This window comes from Convolutriloba macropyga, chromosome 12, assembly GCF_964194025.1.
Source record: "Convolutriloba macropyga chromosome 12, txConMacr16.3, whole genome shotgun sequence".
Lineage (NCBI taxonomy): Eukaryota > Metazoa > Xenacoelomorpha > Acoela > Convolutidae > Convolutriloba > Convolutriloba macropyga.
Genome location: NC_134479.1, coordinates 44,255,290 through 44,273,238, shown reverse-complemented (window position 1 = coordinate 44,273,238; position 17,949 = coordinate 44,255,290). Strand labels below are relative to the sequence as shown.

Below are 17,949 nucleotides of genomic sequence, written 5' to 3'. Positions count from 1 at the left end.
AATGTTCGTAAGAAAGGTTTTAATTGGCGGTCCTTTTTAAATCTTTCCTAATTTAGTTTTTTTTACATATGAATGGCTTTACGTTGCATGACCACTAAACTAGGTGCTGTAATGAGTAATAAGCCAAATTGTGCCACTCGTCGAGAAGCTTAGCGTTAAAATTGTATGAGAATTTTGATATAATATTAGCAGATGCATTTAACCTTGCTTGAATAGGGATCTGGGTCTCGTAGTAAGTAACTCATTGAGCTGGACCGAAAACTGCCTTATTAGATCGAGCAAATCCCCAAGAGCCCTATTTAAAATCAGAAGGAATGTCTCGGCACATTGTAACACTGTAACAACTGTACAAACAAATGAACACTCAATCGGGATGAAAGATGCCCCTGGAACCCCAAAAGCCTATTACTACTACTACTAAACACGAACGTTTCAGGATTTGAAAGGTGGTACTTTAAAATCTCGGACTGCAGAGCTCCGGCGCTTAAAAAATGCTCTTGAGTATTTCAAGTTTAAAAGAATTCATTTTTGTTCCAAATGCTAAACCAAAGTTTGCGCTGACTATTTGCTTTATCTATTATTTTTTAGATTGCTGATGCGTGTTGCTTTTATTCATCCAGATTTAGGAATTGGAGGAGCAGAACGATGGTTGGTCGATTCCGCTCTAGCGCTGAAATCACTTAAACATGATATTGTCATATACACATCGCACTACGATACTACTCATTGTTTCGACGAAACAACATGCATGAACGTCGTTTGTCGAGGTGATTGGCTCCCTAGGAGTCTTTTCGGAAGGTTTTTAGGGAAGTGCATTCCTTTTAAGTTACGGCATCTGCTGCATATTGTTTTTTATATCCATAATTTTGTTATAACGATAAGCTGAAAAGGATATTTTTTGTTATGGAGCTTTAGTACTATGTACACGGAACAGGTGACTATCAAGAATAAACCAACCTCACATAAGTAGTAGTAGTATCAACTGAAAGTAGTAGTATGTATCAACTGAAAGCTCTCCTGTAGCGTAAATTCCAATGGAAAAAAAGTTTCAAGTTTCTTTTTGAAGGAAGCTTTTGATGCAAACTCTTTAATTTCCTTGAATGAGTGGATTTTAAGGATTTGCATTTTATTTTCTGTCTTTTTATTTTGCATTTTGTATTCTTTATAACCTGACAATGAACTCAGAGTTCGAAAATGTTCGTAAGAAAAGTTTTAATTGGTGGTCCTTTTTAAATCTTTCCTAATTTAGTTTTTTACATGGCTTTACGTTGCATGACCACTAAACTAGGTGCTGTAATGAGTAATAAGCCAAATTGTGCCACTCGTCGAGAAGCTTAGCGTTAAAATTGTATGAGAATTTTGATATAATATTAGCAGATGCATTTAACCTTGCTTGAATAGGGATCTGGGTCTCCTAGTAAGTAACTCATTGAGCTGGACTGAAAACTGCCTTATTAGATCGAGCAAATCCCCAAGAGCCCTATTTAAAATCAGAAGGAATGTCTCGGCACATTGTAACACTCAGCTCAAAATCCATGCGTACACAGGTTGTCATGCCAATCCTCACTTTCTGCTCTCAAGCCTATTATCCCAGCGTCAGCTCTCTGAAAAAGTTAGAAAAAATTCAAAAGCTCGCTACAGTTTGGTTCTACGCGTACAATGACAACTACAAACCAAGGCTACTTCGCTGCAATCTCCTACCAGTATCTCTTTACATTGAATTGCATGATGTACCTTACCTGCAAATGATACTTAACGGCAGAGTTGATATAAAACCCTCAGCACTTCTGACTATAAATGAAAACGAGTCAACCAGACAGGGTCAGCGTAAAGAACTAGCAGTGAACAGCACCCGAAAAAGAAAATCCGACGAGAACTTCGTCAGACGTGCCAGTATTCTCTACAATATCCTATCTCGACATGCAACAGTACACCAATGTAAAACTGAACAAGAGCTCCCTGACGTTAATCTATTGGCAATATTTTGTTGAATGTTACAACGAGAAAACATCTTGCACTTGGATAATCTTATGCCTGTGTGGCTCATGCAACCCCTACGGAAAACTCACTAATAGATACCACCAGAACTGTACAAACAAATGAACACTCAATCGGGATGAAAGATGCCCCTGGAACCCCAAAAGCCTATTACTACTACTACTAAACACGAACGTTTCAGGATTTGAAATGTGGTACTTTAAAATCTCGGACTGCAGAGCTCCGGCGCTTAAAAAATGCTCTTGAGTATTTCAAGTTTAAAAGAATTCATTTTTGTTCCAAATGCTAAACCAAAGTTTGCGCTGACTATTTGCTTTATCTATTATTTTTTAGATTGCTGATGCGTGTTGCATTTATTCATCCAGATTTAGGAATTGGAGGAGCAGAACGATGGTTGGTCGATTCCGCTCAAGCGCTGAAATCACTTAAACATGATATTGTCATATACACATCGCACTACGATACTACTCATTGTTTCGACGAAACAACATGCATGAACGTCGTTTGTCGAGGTGATTGGCTCCCTAGGAGTCTTTTCGGAAGGTTTTTAGGGAAGTGCATTCCTTTTAAGTTACGGCATCTGCTGCATATTGTTTTTTATATCCATAATTTTGTTATAACGATAAGCTGAACAGGATATTTTTTGTTATGGAGCTTTAGTACTATGTGCACGGAACAGGTGACTATCAAGAATAAACCAATCTCACATAAGTAGTAGTAGTATCAACTGAAAGTAGTAGTATGTATCAACTGAAAGCTCTCCTGTAGCGTAAATTCCAATGGAAAAAAAGTTTCAAGTTTCTTTTTGAAGGAAGCTTTTGATGCAAACTCTTAAATTCTATAAAATCCGTAAACTCAAAATGTAAACTGGAATGTGAAAAATTTAATTAACATTTACATTTTCAGAATCACTTTATAAAGATATGAATAATCCACCAATTCAGTACGCCGATGTCACTTTGATATAATTTATTATGCCGATGACGCTATCGTTATGACACAACATTGATAAATGTAAAAAGTCGTCCATAGAAGTAACGAATTAAAATTATTTATTCGAATGTTGCAGTGAAAACAATTTACTAGTTAACAGTAACAAAACTGAAATTTAAATATGGCAATGGGAAAGAATCAATTTGATCGAAAGGTAAATAACGGAAGCTTTCGGGAAAGCATTATGTTAAGTATCTGCGAGAAATGGTTGACAATAGGCTGATCGATCATTGAATTTTTATTGACAAATATATTTCTTATCTCGTATTTTTCCACAAATTTGAACAATGTGTCGGAGTTTTGTCTGCTTTCCTCATAATGCTTAATTAAAACAAATAAAAACTTTGTGAAATTTTCTTGAAAGGTTCTGCTAAACTTTATCTTTTTAAAGAACCCAATTTTTTTTACGCAGGTGGGAGACCTCAATACTCCTAACAGGTAATCTATCTATTTGTTCTTTGAAATAATGAAACTGGCCAAGACTGTTGAAAAATTTCACTGAAATGGAACTGTGACACAACGAGTGATTTAAAAGCTACACTTCTTGCATTTTAACCGTATTAGATGCCTTGCTAGAAAGATCGATCTGATTGCAGTAGGCAACTGTGGCAACTTTTTCTGTAGCTCTGCATCAAATTTCAATTTGTTGTTTATCATTAAACTTAGATAACGATGAGTGACTTTTTATGTTAATTTCATTGAAGCTCATCAATGTGCGACTGGTCTTTTTGTGACTTACTTTTTACCTCCGTTCAATTCTGACGTATTTATGTAATTATTGGTTTCTTGAAAATACTCTAGGTTTTTGATTGAAGGTATTCATCTGTTTTGGAAGAGACTTATCATCTGCGCATTGTAAAGCTTCTTGTTTCTCCGTTCTACGTTTAGCTTTAGGTTTTCCATATACAGTATAACAATCAGTGGAACAAATAGGGTTCCCTGAGGAGCTCTATGGATAATTTTGACCAATTTGAAAGCATGATTCCGTTTTCAGTCTGTTTTCTGTTAGATAGAAATGATTCTAGCATAGATTTCTAGCATAAATGAAAGCAAATTTTCTCAGTTTTTCTTTTGATGAAGCTAATTCAAATTGTAGACTCCGAAACGTATAATGTCGTCTGTTTCTTAATATTCTCCTGATATTTCAGACGTCAATTCATGAAGAAATTCTCTCATATTTTTAGAACGATAAGAGCCCTTTATTAGCTTTTCTTTCAATGGTTCCTGTATTTTAATCAAGAATGATTCAAAGCTTAATCAATTCAGTATATCTTCGCTAATTTTAGTTTTAAATATTTTAGGCATCCATATTTTTACTCCACTCCCTCTTGACAACTGTTCCACGTTCACCTTCTATTTGAAAGGTTTCAATGTTCTTAATGAATATTATTAACTTGCCGCTTATTCATATAAAAAAATTTAGGATACACTCAAATTAGCAAAGTGTTTGGTTTTTGCACTCAAATTAGCTCAAATTAGCTTTCGATTGTTTGGTTTTTGCCAACGTTGGGTCGTGGGTTATGCGCGTCGTCGCCACTTTTAAATAAGATAACATATAATTGTTATCACTTAATATAAATTTTAAGGGCCAGAACCCTGAACATATTTTTGAATTTTGAGCCTATTTTAATTTCAAATACTTGTAAGGGACGTATGAATGACTCCTTTTTGGAACATTTAAAAGTTTTTCTGTGGAAAAATAGTGTTCGTTTTCTCAAAAAAGTTTAAAAGCGCAGAAATTTCCCAGTGGGAATTTATTTTTCAAATTTCTGTCCCATTTTCAGCCATATAGATCAATTTCGATTTGTGGTTTATCCTTAAACTTATAACGAGGACTAACTTTTTATGATATTTCCATTGAAATTCCTCAATGTGCGACTGATCTTTTTGTGACTTACTTTTTACCTTTGTTCAATGTTAACATATGCTGTTTTTATGTAATTATTGGTTTCTTGGAGAATACTGAAAGCTTCTACGTTTTTCATTCTACGTTTAGCTTTACGTTTTTCATATACAGTATAACATTCAGCGGCCCGAAGAGGGTTCCCTGAGACGCTCTATGAATAGTTTGCACAATCTGAATGCATGATTCTGTTTTCAATCATTGTTTTCTATTAGACAGAAATGATTCAATCATAGCTTCACATCCTATACCTAATTCTTATTACTTTGCAATAATCTCTAGACAAAAATTATGACAATCTTAATAAAAACGCTTTTGCTAGGTATAAAAAGTACTAATACCAATTTTCTTTTGTTGTACAATTTCTTTAATTGATCAAGTTTGTCAACTACAACAAAAATTTTCTCGTTATAAATCTGAAGGAAAAATCTTTGTTATATACGAAATTCTGTAACTCGATATTATCGCTTACCTCCTTGTATGCAACTAACCTGGAAAAGTAATAATTTAACGTTTTAGAAATACGCTTCTCATCATTTAAGAATATTTTTTTCATTTTGTTAATGGCATTATTTTTTTTACCTTTTTAATGAGTTTTATTTTATTTTGCATTGAGTCAAAAAGAGTATTAAACATTTTCTGTCAACGAATTACTTGCTCTTTTGAAAATTTCGCTCAGTGGCGTTTCTTTTTATGTTGTAAGTGGGGACGTCTGCTTTCTTTCAAATAGTAGAAAGTCAATGTTTTTCGTTCACAATTTTCAATCAATCTTTAGATATTTACTTTATTCGACGTTTCGTTGGAGCCAAATAATATAGAAGATGTTCAACAGTTTGTCAAACAAATCTGATGAGATGAAATCTGACGATCCAATTTTTATATTTAAGTTCTGGAAAAGTTTTTTGTATCTCTGTAAAGATTTTTCGGTTTTACGTTTTTTGCGTTATTGATATCCAAAGATCAAATAAATAAATATTCAAGTTGATCGATTCCAAACCTGTGTTCCAATATCATTGTGTGAAAAGTTTCTGTATTTCCATTTGTCCAAGTTGTTGATTTTTGATTATCTCATGTACTGCCCCATTAATGAAAACAAATTTGGTCAATGTTTTCCTTTTGATGAAGCTCATTCAAATTGTAGACTCCGAACCATATAATGTTTCTGAATATGCTCCTCAGATTTCAGACGTCATTTCATGAACAAATTTTTTCTTGGTTTTAGAACGATATGAACCGCTTATTAGATTTTTTTATAAATGGTTCTTGTATTTTAATCCATAAGGATTCAAAGTTTCTGGCAATTGAGTATATCTTCCCTTATTTTAGTTTTGAATGTTTTAGGCATCCATACTCGTACTCCTCTCCCGCTTAACAACTGTTTCAACTGTGACCTTCTTTGCTGAATGGAATAACCTTTTGTTTATAGATTTTAATGGTTTATATTCTTAATAGTTTTATTCACGTTTCCTTAACTATCAGGTATGCCGTCCTGTTTTGTTGCTGCAAAACGTTTGAAAGTTCTTTGTATTTGTTTTTAACACTCCACATATTCACGTTAAAAAGTTTAGGATTCAAACTAAGTTTGCAAAGTGTTTTTCATAGCTTTCAATTGATTGAGTTTTGTCAAGATTGAGTCGTCGATTATGCTGGACATCGCCACTTTAAATTAAGATAGAATATAAGTGGAACTAGGTATATGAATTTTATGGGTCAGAACCCTGAACATATCTTTCGAATTATGAGCCTATTTTAACATGAAATATTTGTAAGGAACGTCTGAGTGACATCTTTCCGGAACATTTTAAAGTGTTTTCTTCGAAAGAAGTTTAGAAGTTCAAAAATTTTTCAATGGGAGACCATTTTTAACTTTTTGTACCATTCTCAGCCATTTAGGTCAATTTTAAGGTAATTTCGCCCTCATTTTGCATCAATTGTCTGTTTTGCTGGTTGTTCTGCCATTTGATCCAGAATTTACATTTTTGAAAGATATTCAGTTTTCAACTGAGTTGTTTGTAAAAAGTCAATGATTAGTAGGGAAACATGGCGAAAAAATTATGAAAACATGATACATCGATATATTTTAAAGTCATTAAAACTACCGTTTTTCCGATATTGGGAATTCGACATGCCAGTGTCAGCCTGCACAAATTTTTCTTGAATTAATCGTCTAAGATAGCCAGAAGTATATGCAAGCAAAATTTAATGGTAAAAATGTCTTTGCTAAACCTTTGATTTTTCGTTTTTCCTGTTCGCTGCTGCTGAGTATATGGCACTCCGTAATGATATATTGAGACACATTGCTGAATTTAAGCTAAACAAGTGTTCCTTCTCGCGCGCTAAAAAACCGGGTTCATGCTATTTTTTTTTATTTGATTCGTCAATTCTGATTCGCACTTTGTTCTCAACGTTCATTAGAACTCTCACATAGACCCAATATTTTCTAAAGAAGCGAGTTAGCTCAATCCGACAATTTTCTGATTGTGTAAATATTAATTGATGCATTTCTCTATTATCCACAGCTTTGTTCGCTTACATTCGAATGATCTATCTTGCCTTTTACATAATTCTTTTCTCGCCTTTCTCACATGAAGTGATTATATGCGACCAAATTTCTGCCTGTATACCTATTTTGAAGTTGCGAAAAATGAGGATAGTGTTTTACTGTCATTTTCCTGATATGCTTCTTACGCAAAGGAAAACAGCCCTGAAAAAGTTATATAGAGCTCCGATTGATAAATTGGAACAATACACCACAGGCATGGCTGATAGAATTCTGGTCAACAGTCGATTTACACTCAACATTTTCCGGCAAACTTTTACATCTTTGAAATCAAAATATGTCGATATTCTTTACCCATCAATAAATACTGACAACTTTGATTCTATGAAACCAGATCGGACATTATTCAATTTCTACGATCCATCAAAAACTTACGTTTTGTCCCTTAACCGTTACGAAAGGAAGAAAAATATCAACTTGGTGATCGAAACGGCTCATTATTTTAGAGAACATTATTATGAGTACAGTTGGAGTGACAACGTAGTGTTTATTGTTGCTGGCGGGTACGATTCACGAGTGCAGGAGAACGTCGAACATTACCAAGAATTGACTTCATTGGCTGAGAAATTGAACTTGACAGATGATGAAATTATCTTTCTGAAATCACCATCTGACATCGAAAAGGTTACATTGCTGGACATAGCGTCGGTTTTGCTGTATACCCCAAGTGGCGAACATTTCGGAATAGGGACGTTTCTTTCTTTGAGCCTTTTAGGGAAAAATATGAATTGCCCTGTTGCAATAGTTGAATTGAATTCCATTGGCAGTGCTAGTGTACAAGTACAATTCGATGGGTTATTATAATCCGCGGGTCAATGGAAACGTTACTTGGTTTGGTTGTTTCTGCTCGTGAATTTTTAATTGAAGTATCTACTGCGTCGTAACTGCGTAGCAGTAGCGAGGGCTAGTTTGGTCGCATTCGGGTTGTTGTACATTTCGAAGAATTTAGAATATTCGTGCTTTGTAGTTTTTTGCTGGTTTTTGAGACCTATTCACTCACTATGTTTTGAGTAATTAAAGTGATGGTTTCTATGGTGTATCACTGCGAATGGAGTGGGAGAAATTCCCAGAGGGTCATTTTTTCCGAGTGCTGTTTTAATTATCTTCCAAAAATTTGCTCCAACTGTGTTGGAAGTGCCCTTTCGTCGTAATTCAGATTTTACAGAACAATGAGAGTTATAATTTCAGCGCTTTTTTGCATAAAATTTTAAAGTCATCGATGCCAGTTGTTTTATTATTTGATAGACGGAAACTCAATACAGCAAATTAGTAAAAGTGTTCAAGGCTCAATGATCGGATCAGCTAGGGCATTGTCGTTTGTGAAGTGTTCACGATACGATAATTTAAATTTTCATTCAAATTTTTTAAATGACACAAAATGTGTGCTATTATCCGTGAAGGCTATACCGATAATGCTGTTATAATAGCTCGTAAATGGTGGAGTACATTTCACCTGAGCATTCCAATATTTTTGGGGTCAGCGACATTTTGAAATGAACTGAGTGACATTGTGTAAACAGTCTTTCGTTGTTATTCGGACATTTTTAAAGGAACAGAAGTGTTATTTGTTGAAACTGTTTTCGCTTTCGTTTTTCTATTCACTTGTTCTTGGATTATGTAAATTTAGCTTCTGCGCTCTCTGATTCTCTATCTATTTGTGGATGCGCATTTAATTCCTCTAAACAATAGTTACATAGAAAATCGTGTAATAAAAAATGAAGCATATTACAAAAAACCTTTGAAAAAACGCAATAATTTTGAAATGAATTAATGTCGCTTTGAATTAATATTCGGTAGAGTCTGCCTGTCTTCAAGATGATTCACTTAGCGCCTGAAGAAATGTAATTGAGTGAATTTCCCTCAAGTTTGAAGCAATCATGAGGTGCTACTTGTTTGTTGTTAAAACAAGACGGCTCGTGCGAGACGTACGTGGCACTAAGTGTTCCAGCATGTCATTTTTGTGAAAATTGTGTCTTTGTTCTCAGAGGAAAAGATCTTGAATCTCTGTTTTCCAAAACTCAAATGAAAGCAACTGAATAAAATCGCAACCCTCATTTTGATACGACTTTAACAGATATTTCACCTCATGGATTGTCAATAATTTGCAACGCAAAGCAGCTCGTTAGAAAGTTGAAGGTCAACAGGAGCAGTCTGTTACAAATAAAATTTATTCTAAACAAACACAGACAGATATTTGCAAAAAAGTGAAGCGATCAGTTTACACAATAGATGTACCAAACAAATGTATGACTGTTTATCTCTTTTATTTTTTTCTCAATGAGAATCAGTCCAATTGGTGAAGTCTACCAAATAGTTAGATTCAAGATCCTTTTTTAGTCCCGATTTAATCACCCCTGTATCATTTAACTCATCTATCTTTTAACCCCTCTATCATTTCAACCCGATTTTAATCTTTCTATAAAATATAGATTATTAAACTCATCATAGCAATATAATCATTTGGCCATGCCTCGCGGGCTCTGGCCATGGCTCAGCGGCCCATGGGACTTGATATGAAACTATCACAACCGAACGTGGGTTTAATTTATCCGCTTAATTATGACAAAACATGTCTTTAATGTCGACTGCTAATTGGCGGGATGAAATGATAGAGGGGTGAAGTGATAGAGGGGTTAAATGATAGAGGTGTGAATAAATCGGGGTTAAATGATAGGGGGTTAAATGAATAGGGGTGAAAAGAAGTAGAACCAAAATTTCTTTGGTGGGTTCGAGGCTTAGCGTAGGTGCCTGCTCAATTTTATAAAATTAATATTTTCTTCAAAAAATGTAAACTGGATATTCCTTTCTTAACTCAAAAAAGTTAGTGTTCCATACCTTTGCCGTTGAGTCAAATATTCTATGATATAGAGACCCTATTTTGTACCTAGAATAATTTGTCCAAGAGGCCAATAAAACCACCAAGGGATAAAATAACCCTCAACTTTTTTGGTCATCCTTTTTCTCTAGCAACATATTTTTCTGTAGTTTTATTGTACATAAGGAGTATCACAGTAGTTGTTGGATGCGGCTTCTGGTTTAATGCAGTCGCAGATCTAATACGACAGCAAATAGTTTAAAGTATTAAGTTAAAAATATCAAAAGTTAAGAAGAGGAAAAGTTTGCAAAAATTTTAAAAATGGTCAATTTTAGCTGTTGTGTTTTCAACTTTTTAAGTAGCTTCCCTATTTTAACCCACATTCAATTCGTAGTTTTGTTTTTCGTTGTTTTTTTTAAATTGAAAACTAGCATCTAAGGGCTACAAAATGATGTTTCTGTGCGATGCGTAAACAAAAGGCGAATTTTGACTGAAGAAAAGAAGCCGGCAGAAAATTTTAAAACTATTTTTCTCCTGTACTTGATCAGAAATTAAATTAAATTGAGCTTACACGAAACTTGGTAACTGTGTAAAAGAACCGTTAATTGGTAAAAAGAAATGTTAACTTTTGATAAATGCGTGCTCAAATTTTTATCGAAAACAAAATTGCACTAAGCTGACACTTTCAAGTTTCCGCTCACTTCAGTTACTTTTTAAAATGAGAACTTAATTTTTCTTCAGAGTTAACTTGAGATCCCTAACAACTGTGTTTGGCGTCTCGCAAGGAGTTCTCTATGCTCTTCTTTTTTTGAGTGAAATTTAGTTTCTGATTATTTCATCTCGTTTTTCTACGGTTGCGATGCTGCGTGTTGTCGTAGTGCGCGATTTGATGCTCGTGTTAGTGTTTCTTGGAAAACTACTGACATAGTATAATCTTTTATGCTAAAATAAAACTAAGCTGTGAAAAACAGTCCTGTACAAATTTCTGAGTTTTTAACGGAAAAATTAGAAAACGGTCGAAAATGAGAATTTTCTGCGATGAACACTTCCTTAGATTATCAAAAAAATAATTTCAGCAAAGGTAAGAAATCACCATTAAATCAAAATTAGCTAATATAGTAGCCCAAAATTTCTTCAGGCTCGAAGTCTTGATCTACGCAGGGTTAAAATTACATGCATAGTTACTTCTCTTTGTTTAAGAGCAGGCTCTTGCTGTTTTTTACATCATACGAAGTCTTAGTATAGTACTGTTATGTTTTGTTCACATCTCTGATTTGATTCGGTAACACTTTATTATCAATTCCAGAATCACATTGTGATACATATTTGGGTTTCAATGAATCATGCGCCTTGATTAAGTCCCGTTTTTTGTTGCACTTGGTAAATTGGACTTTTGTAGTGGTTTTCCTCGTGGAATTGCCACAATTCCAAATGCCTCCATTTGAAATAAACGTCCCGAGCCGTTTTGTAGTGCCCGTTGAGGCAATGTACATGAAAACACCAGTCGTGGCTGTCAACTCAGGAGGTCCACTTGAAACTGTTGTTCACGGAGTCACTGGTTATCTAAGCGAACCGGATGCTCAAAATTTTGCCAGACACCTGGGCAATTTGTTACGACAAGAGACGCCGGAATTTGGAGAGAATGGGAGGAAAAGAGTGAATGATAACTTTTCATTTGGTGCTTTTGCTAATAAATTGAATTTTTTCATATCAGAATCTTGACGTATTGAAATCGTTTTTAATTCTTCGTGTCATTTTGTGTAGGTTTCTGATTATACTAAAATATTGACTGTTTATAATGAAGGTTTTATATTATTAATAAAGGCTTATGGTTATAATAAATGGTTTTCTATAGGAGTCTGATTATGATAAAGGCAATATAAATAACTCAAAATTTCATTGTCGTTATAGTTTGTTGTACAATTTATAATTAACAGTTGGGGGAGAGAATTGAGGTTGAAAATTCATAATCTGTTTTTATGAATTAAGGTCCTTTAACGCAATGAAATGGCGGTTTGTTCGCAATTGTTACTTTTTCAGGTTTAGATGGAAGACTCCGCGACTTTTCTGGACCAAATACTAGGCAGAGGAACTCAATCGTCTCCCCCAGACACTACCCAATCTCACACTTTTCCAGAGGAGGATTTTGTGGACACATACTTGAACGATTATGATCCGTTTAGGTAAGAATAGAATGTCTATTGAGTAATTTTCGATCAGGAAGTTCTCGAAAAACTGCCAAATGAAAAAAAAACCATCAAGGTGATCAGCGCCAACTTAAAAAATTGATCAAAGTGGCTAAAAATATGACAAAATTGTATGAAGAACTTCATTTAAATTTATTGAATTCTACAAAGAGTGAGCTTTCAATTGAGATGAAGCCCCTCCCCTAAAAGGGTAGTCGGTCAACTGGAGAGGACAAGGCAACCCCTATATAAAACTACATAAACTTACCTCAATAGCATAAACCTTAAGTTATAAACATGAGCAATAACACAATGTAAACTTGGCGGATTAGACAAATTAGTTAAATTTAGGTTGAATATTGGTTATATGGGTAATTTTGTCTGTTTAATAGCCGCGCTCATCTCAGCTGGCTATTATGGCGCTCCTATTATTACAATCCAAAGAATTCGAATTTTATTGATGCTCTGTTTTTTCGTGAGATTTTTGTGTTAACACCTTTTTCCGTGACTCTGAGATTTTCAAACGAGATAAACGGGATTTAAAGCTCGGGGAGTATTAAGTTGCAATGGGGACCTTAGCTAGTTTCAGTAGCCTTTTAGGTGTTTAATGTGCTGAAACTGCTGTAAAGCCTAAATTCAAGGTGAGAAGGTCAGTTTTCGTTGTTTTTGAGCCCTGGATGCAGCAATTTTTCCTTATTTTTGTCAATTTTTCCTTATTTTTGTCAATTATTGGCCTTCTCTTGGTTTTTTACAATTCAAAGAATTTGAATTGTATTGGGGCGCTGTCTTTTTTTAAAGATCTGTTCACACATTTTCATGATTTTTGAAGTCAAATTGGAGTGGTGATTTTGGTCACGCCGAAACAGGAAATGGAGCGAAAAAAGCGAGTGGTTTTGCGGCGTGAGTTTTTTTCGATCTAATTTTAAAGTAGAGTGATAAAACGGTGTTTGAACAAAAATTCGGTTTCTCGGTAGTGGTTTTTTGTTCACATGCGGCAATTTCACTTTGACTTTTTACTGTTTTTTCGATTTTTTGGATCTGCTTTTTCTAAATGGTTTTCCCAATCCATTCACATCTCATTCTAGGCCTAATTTTTTTGTTTGAATTAAATTTTAATTTCTCGCTAGTGTTTTTTTTGTTCACATGCGGCATTTTGACATTGATTTTCTGCTTTTTTTTATTTTTTTGATCTGATTTTTTTTAAAATGGTTTTCTCAATTCACTCATAGTCCATTCTAGGTCTAGTTTTTTTGTTTAGTCAATGAAAATTCTTTGAATTGTACGTCAGGACTTGTCCTGCTATGTTTTTTATTTCGTCGTCATGATTTTTGTTACGACCATATGATGTCACAGCCACTTTTTGTTCATTCGTTCATGCAATTTCAACTGAAGGGCATGTGTGACGTCATTTTTGCTCTTAGTGGAGCGAGTTTATTTGTTCATGCGCGTGATTAAATTTTTGGTCACACTTGACTTACCTCACTCTCAAAACTGACTTCCTCACTTTGAAATTGACTCTTATTTACTTTAATTCAAAGAGATAAGGTCAAATGGGTGTGAGTCACTCTAAATGAAGTTTATTTGAGATCAGCTAATAGAGGTAGCAATAACTTATACAGATTTTTAATCAAAATATAACAGATCAGCCTTAATGAAAAGACGAATTTTTTTGGTCTGTCTACGAATCTATTGCGGCTTTTTTCTGGCAATCTATTTTTTTTAATTTAGATATTTGAAAAAGTCAGTAATGGTTTCTATGGCTAGTATGCTATGAGAAATGTCTTTTTATGCTAATATTTTTGTTTTATTGAAAGCCGCTCTCAGCTTCTCAGTCGGCTATTCTGGCCTCCTATTTTTTTTAACAATTCAAAGAATTTGTTGTTTTGATATGCTGTCTTTTTTTATGATCTGTTCACACTTTTTGACTTCTTGTCAGTGAGATGTCTACAAGAAGACTTTATATTCTGTAGAAACAACCCGCGTTAAGGTGACGAATGATTTGCTCCTCAGACAAGACAAAAAGCACTTTTTATATTGGACTTGATCTATCAGCTGCCTTTGACACTCTCGATCATGAATTACTTCTTTCGATTCTTGAAACAAGTTTGTGTTTCATAGATAAAGTGCTTAGCTTTTTAAATAGTTATCTGAGTAGTAGATCTGAAAAAGTGTGGATTGATAGTGAATATTTGATGCCAAGACTTATAAAAACGGGTGTTTCTCAAGGATCTGTTCTAGGTTCTGTTTGAACGTCTTGATGTCAGTTATCCTTTTTATGCCAATGATACTGTTTTCTTTTTTGTTTACCATGCTTCGATAAATCAAGGGGCTTTTGATTTGATACTTACTATTCTGCAAGTGGTTCAGTGGTGCTAAGCTCCTATTAAGCTTGTATAAAACTGAGTAAATGTTTATTAGTAGAAGGAATAGTTTAAATAGCGATATTGAACTTCCAGCAGACGCCATTTTTTCTAATAATTTTACTTTGTTGGTCTTCAACTTACATTCCAGACTTTCATATACGAAACAAGTTTGTTCTGTGTGTCGTAGATGTTATTATTTCTTGCCAGTTTATTCCATCAGAGGTACAGTCGACAGAAAGTTGTTGATCGAGTTCAGTCGGGTAATTATTCTCTCGCGACTAGATTACTGCAGCTCAGTGTACTATGTACTATCTGTGTATAGTATACAAGAATTACAGCGTATAATAAACTCAGCATGTCTCATTTTTAGGCTATCACCTGGTTCACCAAGAGCATATTATATCAAACAGCTTCATTGGCTACCCAGTTGGGCGAAGATCATTCAGTTTGCTGTTCCTTTTGAATGGAATAAACTGCCTGTTGAAATGAAACTAGTACCCCATGAGTTTGATCATTGAAAAAAACTGTTTGTTTTATCTTTTATTTTGATAGGGCTTTTGTGTTTGTAAATGGTGCGTAAACCTGTAATAATAATAAATAAACATAGAAAAACGTCAACAACAGTACTTAGTTATATTGACTGTACTGTTATTAATAGTGATAGTTCTGATAGTTCTGATAGTAATGATAATATTGATAATAACAATATTAATAATAATGATTATATTAATAACATTGATAATAAAAATAATAATAATAATAATATTAATATTAATAATAATAATAATAATAATAATATTAATAATAATAGTAATAATAAAATAAAATTGGAGTTGTGATGTTAGTTACACTGGAGTTGTAAGAGGAGAAGTATTGAAAATGGTGTTTAAACAGATTTTTGAGAGCGATTTTTTTCGCAAGTGCGGCATTTTGACTTCTCTTTTTGTTATTTTCTCATTTTCGTTACACATACTTTCTCAAAATGATTCGTTTGTTCTAATATTGTATTGTTGCAGTGCTTAACGCCTCAAATAGTAAATAATGGTTTTCAAAGACTTTGAAGCTGTTTATGTTCATCTTTCTCTTGTTTTGTTATTTCGTTTCATCAATGATAGGTCTCAATGGCGCTCTATTGGGGAACGGTTACCTTAATTTGCTAATATCAGATGAAATTAATTGTTTTAAAGACTTTGACTTTAACTGTTTTTAAAAAAAATACTAGCTATTTTTCCGTATTTTGTAGTTTTTTTGTTCGAATACTTAGTCTCATTATAGACAACTCATGGTGGCTCAATTATGGACCCCTTTTTGATCTTTTTAAAGTTTTTTCCTCATCAATTAGTTTTCACTACTTCTGACACCACTTGCTTTGTGCAGACTTTTGTTGTTGTTTCACTTAGCTCATGAATTATAGTTTTTTATGGCTCTCATTAGGTATGTTCGAGTTTATCTTGTGTTTTAACTTCGATAATGTTTTGTTTTAAAAAAATTATTCTGGCTTCTCTTTGGATTATGACTGTTTTTTTAAGTTTTTTTTGTCCTGTCGGCTTGGTTCTTTAATGATAGGTCTTATTTGGTATCCATTTAAGCATAATTGGATCAATATAATAGTGTACGTTTTTAGCTAATATTTGATTAGTCTTCGACACCATTTGCTTTCGATTTTTTTTGAACTTTTGATTGTTGCTGGCTTTTGTTGCGTTTCCGCCCAGTTGTTTTCATTAAAAGTGATATACTCTTTCTATCGCTAGATAGAGCAGTGTCTGTTGAATAATTCAAGTTTCAATTGTGTGTTTTATTGGCTTTGATTGATGTCATTTATTGTCAAGTACGTTTGTAAAAATTGTTTTCAAATGTCTTTTGCTGTGCTTTTAATTTGTCTGCAGTGGTTTTCTACAAAGTTTCTGTCTGCTCCTATTGTGTCTTAACTCCTATTGTGTAAAAATCTTCTCAATTTGTATTTGGGAATAATAACAACTTCAATGAAACTATTTTTCTGGAAGAAATGGAATGAGCTTGTTTTGTCGGTTTTTAAATTGTTCTGTATTTTTAATAGCCGCGAAGTAATAGCGGCTATTATTGGGGACATCGTAGTTTTTTTAATTCGTTGTTCTATCGATGATTTTTACGACCTGATTTCTTGGAATTGACTTTTTCAATGACTTCAGTGGCTTCTGCAATTAAAATTTGGTGTGCGTGACGTTATTTCTGCTTTTAGGTAAATTGCGTGACTTACAACACTAAAAAAATGACTTCTGAACTCACTTATGGATTTTATAAATTCTTATAAACTTTATGAACATTTACTAGTCAAAGATCAATAGTGTGCATCTAAGTAGTGCCAAACTTATATGCCCTAATTCTTGAGTATTAGTCTTGAGTTTTTGATTTCGAATATCAATTTTGAAAAAGCTCATTTAGGACTTTTTCCTTATAGACCGCATGTGTCAAATTTACTGTCCAAATCTAACCCAAAAAGTCTAGTGGTCTATTAAAGGACTGGTGGTCGATCTGCCTTTCTTATTTCTTTAGTTGTTTCAATTCATGGAAGGCCACAAGCGTCTATCGCGGCTGTTTTTACGGCAATCTGCCAGCTATATTTCGATTTTTGTACTGTTTATTTATGTTCGTTGACTTCTTGGTTTTTGCTATGGTTGTTATCGGAATCTGATTTGTCTTCAGTTGCCTAAGTTCAGTTCGTTTAACTTTTTGCGTGAAATCTTTAACTTCTCTAGGTTAGTTTCATAGTTCGCTCATTCAAACTTACAGCAAAACAGTCTAAGGTCAACAGAATCAGTATAGAAAAACGAAATCAAAATAGAATCGGGATAAACGCAAAGAACAATTTTAGACGCACGCTACTTCAACACTGTTCTTATAAGTCTTAGTTAACATCTCTAATGCGTATTGGTATTGACACAAGCCCATGCATGCTCTCACTAAGGAATAGGAGTTTGCATAACTGCAAAATTTAACCAAAATACTTTGCTTATACAAAATATTGCTGTACAAAAGCCAGGTTTTATAGCTGTTTTTCCTGTTCCTTTTATCCCAATCGGTCTTAAGCGAGTCAATGGCGGTTTTTTCCCGACAATCTGATGGGTATTTTTTGTTGTTTTGCCAATTCTAAC

The 17,949-nt window shown here is 33.9% G+C and overlaps 2 protein-coding genes across 3 annotated transcripts in view; both read left to right on the top strand.

Annotated features, from left to right (window-relative positions):
* The window catches only part of LOC142350658 (uncharacterized), a 444,386-nt gene that overhangs the window by 410,874 nt on the left and 15,563 nt on the right, over window positions 1-17,949 (top strand). The window contains exon 2 of the mRNA XM_075402571.1: window positions 12,310-12,452. Coding sequence (XP_075258686.1) covers window positions 12,316-12,452 — 137 coding nt within the window. The 5' untranslated portion in view covers window positions 12,310-12,315. The remainder of the gene's footprint in view (window positions 1-12,309; window positions 12,453-17,949) is intronic.
* On the top strand, window positions 596-12,239 carry LOC142350659 (alpha-1,3/1,6-mannosyltransferase ALG2-like). 2 transcript variants are annotated; one of them, XM_075402574.1, is made up of 4 exons: window positions 596-798; window positions 5,713-5,730; window positions 7,421-8,146; window positions 11,730-12,239. In XM_075402574.1, the coding sequence occupies exons 1-4, from the start codon at window positions 596-598 to the stop codon at window positions 11,989-11,991; spliced, it is 1,209 nt and encodes a 402-aa protein (XP_075258689.1). In that variant the 3' UTR covers window positions 11,992-12,239. The 2 variants fall into 2 exon arrangements, with proteins under 2 accessions (XP_075258689.1, XP_075258688.1); XM_075402573.1 differs by lacking the exons at window positions 596-798; window positions 5,713-5,730; window positions 11,730-12,239 and adding an exon at window positions 2,327-2,510 and having other exon boundaries at window positions 7,414-8,293.